At 34.6% G+C, this 6,604-nt stretch overlaps 1 protein-coding gene across 4 annotated transcripts in view; it reads left to right on the top strand.

Moving 5' to 3' along the window:
- The window catches only part of LARP4 (La ribonucleoprotein domain family, member 4), a 44,187-nt gene that overhangs the window by 257 nt on the left and 37,326 nt on the right, over positions 1–6,604 (top strand). For all 4 annotated transcript variants that reach the window (XM_006900240.1, XM_006900237.1, XM_006900238.1 and 1 more), the window contains exons 2-4: positions 693–850; positions 3,139–3,214; positions 4,662–4,798. In XM_006900240.1, the coding sequence (XP_006900302.1) occupies positions 739–850; positions 3,139–3,214; positions 4,662–4,798 (325 nt within the window). In that variant the 5' untranslated portion in view covers positions 693–738. The remainder of the gene's footprint in view (positions 1–692; positions 851–3,138; positions 3,215–4,661; positions 4,799–6,604) is intronic.

Raw genomic sequence — 6,604 nt, 5'->3', positions numbered from 1 at the left:
AATTCCTTCTGGAAATACAGACACCACTGCAGTTACTCATGGAACGGAAAGCTCTTGGCATGAAACAGCAGCCACTTCAGGGTCTCATCCTGAGGGTGAGTTGTAAATCTTTCATCAGAATAAATCAAATTTCCATTAAATGTATGGCCAAACTAATTTCCAGAAATTGACTATATCCTTTAATTAGTCAACTAAATATTTAGAAAATATTGATATGTAGTTCATCTATAGCTAACATGAATGGATTATTACTGATTTCAAATAGTGGCACTATGTGTGTGGCAAGGGAGTGTCCCCCATATAACCATTTATTATATGGTCTTTTCAGATGAGTTTTGATCTACCATTATTGACTTTGCTGTCTACTCATTGTTTGACTTTGAGCAGATGACTTTTTTGGAACTTGTTTCCTCATCTGGGAAGCAGAAATCATTAATAATTACCTACATCATAGAATTTCCAGAAATGAGTGTAGAATATGGTACTGTATAGTTTTAGCTGCTATTCACTATTTTAGCTTTTCTAGGATGGTCAAAACTTTATCTCCAGAAAATAACTTAAATCTGTGGACAGTTTCCCATCTGGTAAAATTTCTTGAAATCATGTTCTAGAAAACATATGCTTAGAGTTCTAAACATAAAGTTGAAAGACCTTTCTTTGGTTTCTTTTCTTTTTTTGTTTTCTTTTCACACAGACAATTCAGAGCTTCCCAATGATGAGTGCAAAGAATATGAAATAATGTATTCGTCATCTTGTGAAACCACAAGAAATCCAACAGGCATTGAAGAATCAGCTGATGGAATCCTTTCAGGACCGGAAGATCCGAATTATCAATTATATGACATTTCTGGTAAACTTTCCTTCCTCTTTCAGCTTTATCATTGCATTGATCTGTCTACTACGTTTTTTGAAATATTTTCTTATGGTATTAGTTATTATTGTATTCCTACTTTAAAATGAAGTTTGTGTTGATAAAAGGTGATTGTTATAAATACTGTTTTCAAATATCCAAATATGAAATTGAAATTTAAGAAGGAAGTTTACTTTAAGGAGCTTGTTAAAGGAAAGTATGAAATTCAAGTTTAGCAGGAGGGACCAAAAACTCCCTGTAGTCATAAAATATTCATTCTGAAGAAAAGACTTTATTAACATGGATTCTCCTACACTTGAGTTTGTGAAATGTGCTTTTCTGGCATGGGTTTAATCAGTATAGATTTGTAGTCGGTTGATTTAAACCAGAAGAAATTTTTAAAGTCACTGAAAATGGCCAAAACCCATGAATACCTAACTTTATTTTCACCTCGTTTTAAAAAAAATCTCTTTGGAAAGTAAGTGTAAAAAGAAATAGTTATTCATATCTCTGCTTTTATATATAGATCTGTGATTTTTGTGAAGGTAACTGTGAAGTTTGGATTAGATTTCTAAAGTCTGTTGCCTTGTAAATTGATTTTTTAAGAAAAGGGAGGTGGTAATCCCATTTAAGCATTTAAGGTATTGAGTTCTACATCATATCTGGTGTACTTAACTACTGGCTACTTTGAATAGAATTTATTTAAGTGATGTGACACTCAGTGCTTTTATGTGTATGCTGTAAATTAAAAGGGTGTTTTGGTGGTAGAGTTTTGTCATAGAAGGATTGCATACACATATGAAGATCTTAAGCACAATTAATTGATTCAGTGACTTAAATGGTGTGCTTAAGTATGGTGGAGGTCAGGAGGATGGCACAGGTTGGGACAGAGTTTGGTCTGTTGTTCGTAGGGTTGCTCTGAGTAGTAGTTGACTCAAAGATACCGAACAGTGGCTCTCTTCAAGTTGGTTCAGACTCAGCCATCCCTCCGTGGAGTTTCCAAGACTCTAAATCAGACTTTCTGTTACTGAGACTGTAACAGCATTATGATCTTTCTCCTGAGGAGTGGCTAGTGGATTTTAAACTTTCGAAGAGATGCATTGAGTTAGCAGTGCACAATATATATAGACATAGATTATTCCTTATAGTAATGTTTTCTTATATTGTAATCAAAGTAATTTCTTACATCTTGGTTAATAATTAATAATATAGTAGCAAATTCTATTTAGCTTTGCATGCATATTTTTCTGTATTTAAAAGATATTTAGCCTGTATTGGGTTTTAGTCTGTAATGCTTTATGTATGTAGTTCTTCTAAGAGTGATTATTTTTCCTAAAAAAAGGAAAACACTTGACATTCTGTGACTAATAGGAGTGAAGAAGAGAATATTGTTACATAGTTGGTATGCTTGAAACATGCCAGAGCACACTAAAAAGAAAATAAAAAGTATTAGAAAATGGAAATTTAAAGAGTATAATTAACCACATTTATTGCCAGAAAGATAGCATGTTTTTGGTTATTGATGTTTTTTTACAATGTCTTGCTCACGTAGTTTAATAGTATCTGACTTCAAACTACTAATTACTACTACGTTTGCTTTTTGAGTTTTCAAGTGCCAAGATGTTTAGGGAAGTATGTTGTTGTTGTTAAGTGACGTCGAGTCGCAGGCGACTCATAGCGACCCAATGAAGGAGAGTCCTCAACGTTGGGTGCCTTTCATCCTCTCTCCAGGTTCATAGGGTTTCTGAAGGCAAGCTATTATGGAAGTGGATGCCACTCCTCCTTCCATGCTTGTTTAATCGGGGAGCTCCACCCCACTCTTAGTCCGCATTGGGTAGCCAACCATTAACGCATTTGATACATCCGTGTCACCGCGTTTAGCCTCACAGCAACCACAAGTGACCACGGGACGGCAACTTGTACACCAGGGCTACACGACCTAGAGGAATGTCTGAACAAAAACAATGAAAGACTTGCCAGCGGGCCACAAACTAAAAGTCACCCACCTTTGTCTTGGTCACATCGTTTTCTCTTCACTGGGCCAGCTGATCTCTCTCTATCTCTCTGTTGATGTTATTGTTGTTAAGTGCCGTCGACTCATAGCGACCCTATGAAGGAGAGTCCTTGACGCTTGGGTGCCTTTCATCCTCTCTCCAGGTTCATAGGGAAGTGTATTATAAAATAATATTTGGGTACTTTCAGTATTGTGAGTATAGAATATGTATGTTAAATTCAGCATTTATATAGTAAATTAGTTTTAACTTTTTTCTCTTTTTTTGTACTGGTAGGAGAAAACAATTCAGCAATTTCTACAGAAGATCTAAAAGAATGCCTGAAGAAGCAATTAGAATTCTGTTTTTCACGGTACACAAACTTTTTAATTGATCTTTTTCCTTTTTTGAAGTTTTTGGTCAATAGGTATAAAATATTCATGAATTGGATGAAGGAATGATAATTACCATTTCCCTGATAAATATTTCTTTATTCCCCCTCTTCAGTATATTTATTAGATACATTTTTTTTAAATTGAATATGTCAGAAATCTATGTTCAATAGAACGTAGCTTTTATCATACTCAAGTTTAGGAGTCTCAAAAAAAGTTTTTCTTACTATTTTCTCTTACAACTTTTCATCGTAGTTTGTTGTGGCTTTTTTGTTTGTTTTTAAAATAAAATTGGTTGATGGTGGTAGAAATTTTATTACTAGTGCCTTGCATAGGAATTTTTCATATCCTAGTGGCAAGGAGCTGCGTTGCCAACACACAGGGATATGGTTTGGATCTACCAGCAGCTCCACAGGAGAACGATGTACAGTCTCCTTTTGTGCAATTCACTGCCTCTTAAAACTGCTAGAATGGTCAGTGATGAATCAGTTCTGCCTTGACAGTACATAGCAACAGCAGCAGCGATGCCTTCCTTTAAAGAAGGACTCCTTTGAGACAGTTGTTGTAACTAGGATGGCTTAAGTATTTCTATATCTAGTTGACAGTTGACTCACTAATGGCAATCCCAAATATGTGCCACAATAGAACTGTGCTCCATCAAGCTTCCATTTGCTGATTTTTAGAGGTAGATTATCAGACTTACTCTTGAGGTGTCTCTGAGATGGGCACGCACCTCCATTCTTTTAGTTAACCATTGGTGCACCTTAAGCTTTTATACCACCCAGGGTATAAATATTTAGTTATTGTAAAACTTCAATTTGTAGAACTATCCCAAAGTAAATAGAATTTTGGATATTCATATAACTGTTAACTCTTCTGGAGATTCCCCCTCTCCTATTCCTCCTCACTACCCCCCCCCCCCCAAAAAAAAATAAACCAAACCAGTAGCACCTAACAAACAGACAGCTTCAAAAAAGATTTTACTTGACTAACAACATGGATATGCTTTTACTTCGGTTTTGTTTTACTGATTAAGATTTTTGTTCAGATTTTGTGTATAAGATAGAAATGTTAGCTTTTCTTGGAAGGGATAATCTGTGGTGTAAGCCAAAGTGTTTATAAAGTAGAGCTACAATATATGTGATATTATACAGCATGCTTTTGAATTTAAAGTTAAGACTCCTTTTCCAAAACTATTTCTCCAAATACTTTTGGGGATTCAAAAATTGTCAGAATGGTGTTGGAGTTTATCTATCTAATATGATGTTGCTGTCTTTTTTAACTGAATATTTTCTATTTTACTGTTTTTATTTTCTGATAATATAAATTTGTGTACCTAAACTTGGTGAATGTCATGACTAAAATACTAGATATTTTTAAAGAATTGCTTGTTTCATAGGATTGTTACTTTCTGTTTATTTCTTTTAGAGAAAATTTATCAAAGGATCTTTACTTGATATCTCAAATGGACAGTGATCAGTTCATCCCAATCTGGACAGTTGCCAATATGGAAGAAATTAAAAAACTGACCACAGATCTTGACCTAATCCTTGAAGTGTTAAGATGTATGTAAATAATACTATCTATTTGAATATCTACAAGTATTAATTTCTGATCATATAGGAGACTGTTTTTAACAGCATTATTTCCCCTATTCTTTTAGAATAATTTTTATTTGCACTTACTGGTATAGTTAAATCTGTATTCAAGATGTGGTGGTGGTGTGTGTCATCAAGTTCAAATTGACTACGTGATTCTCCAGCAGATTTTCAGAGGCTTTATTCACACAGGAAAAAATGATTGATCTTTTCCCTACAGAGCAGCTGATGGATTCAAACTGTGTGCCTTAAGGTTAACAGTACAACTTCCTATCACTGAGCAACCAGAGATAAATAAACAGCATAGGATGAATAAGCAATTAAATCTCAGTTCTGGGTTATTAGAAAGCAACATATCATATTTGTCATTTTAACAGATTCTATAACAATCTATTTCAAACTTTTTGTGTCATGTAAGGATTTTATTCTATCTCATAATTTAACACCACATACCTATTTGGGGAAAATCTGCTGTCAAGAACTTCTCCAAAGTACTAAAGACGAGGATATTTTGTTTAAAGACTAAGGTATACCTAATCCAGGTCATGATCTTTTCAGTTAAATCCTATGTACCTGGAAGTTGGACAGTGAGTAAGGAAGATAGAATAATTAATGCCTTTGAATTGTGGTGTTGGCAAACAATATTGTATTGCTATAAGTATATAGCTGTTGCTATAAGTATAAAGGATTGTCAAAAGAACAAGCAGATCTGTCTTGAAAGAAGTGCCGAGAGCTTCTTAGAAGCAAGGACGGTGAAACTTCATCTCACTTACTATGGTCTGTGTTTAGAAGGAACCAGTCCTTAGAGTCATCATTCTGGGAAAGGTAGAGGATCAGTAAAAGAGAAGGAGACTCCCACACGAAATAGATTGACACAGTGACTACCCCATGGCCTTGAACATGACATACATTATGAGGATGGTACAGGGTAGGAAAGGGTCATATCTGTTGTTTTCATGTTTACTGTGAGAACTTTACTCAGCATCACTTAACAACATGCACAACTGTGAAATATTTGTGAATATTGTTAATATTACTAATATCGTAAACATTTCTTTTCTAAAATTATTTTATAGACTGCTAATAAGTTGCAGCGTGCAGTGAGACAAACATTGAAATCAGTTTTAAAAATATTTCGTAGTGGGAGCTCTGGTGGCCTAGTGGCAAGAAGCTGCACTGCAATCCCAGAGGAATGCGGTTCGAATCCACCAGATGCTCTGCCGGAGAAGGAGGCGCAATATCCTCCTGTACCAGTCAGATCTGATTTGACGGTACACGCACACAAAATAATTAAAAAAAAAAATATTTCGTAGTGTTTGTATATTAGTGTTTCTTAATGACCTCTCTAGATTTTGTTTACTACTTGACAGAATAAAGCCACTTTTATGTATTATATATTACTGGAAAGATTTAAAATTAAGATAAATCAAACCTAATAGTAGATCTATATAGGGATAGAGGATTTCTGTTCTTAAGGGACTGAGAATATTTATGTGGTTTCTGATTAGTTTGTAAAGGTGTCATGTATTAAGGTGACCTAGGCTTGTCAACAAGTTGGCAAACGAATAGGTACAACCCACCATCTTCTTGTTTTGGAAATCAATACTTAATACCAGTCTTTTACCCTTGATTGTTTCATTTCACTACTCTGCACTGGAAGCTGAATTTTATACTACTAGTTTAGTTTTATTCCTGGGTCATTAATTGACCATTTAAAAGTTGACTTCTGGTTTTTTTTGTAGTATATAAGGGAATATATTAAAAATAAGGACA

Source organism: Elephantulus edwardii, unplaced genomic scaffold (genome assembly GCF_000299155.1).
Source record: "Elephantulus edwardii isolate Elephantulus edwardi_28Jun2011 unplaced genomic scaffold, EleEdw1.0 scaffold00278, whole genome shotgun sequence".
Taxonomy (NCBI): domain Eukaryota; kingdom Metazoa; phylum Chordata; class Mammalia; order Macroscelidea; family Macroscelididae; genus Elephantulus; species Elephantulus edwardii.
This window is presented reverse-complemented; position numbering and strand designations above follow the sequence as displayed.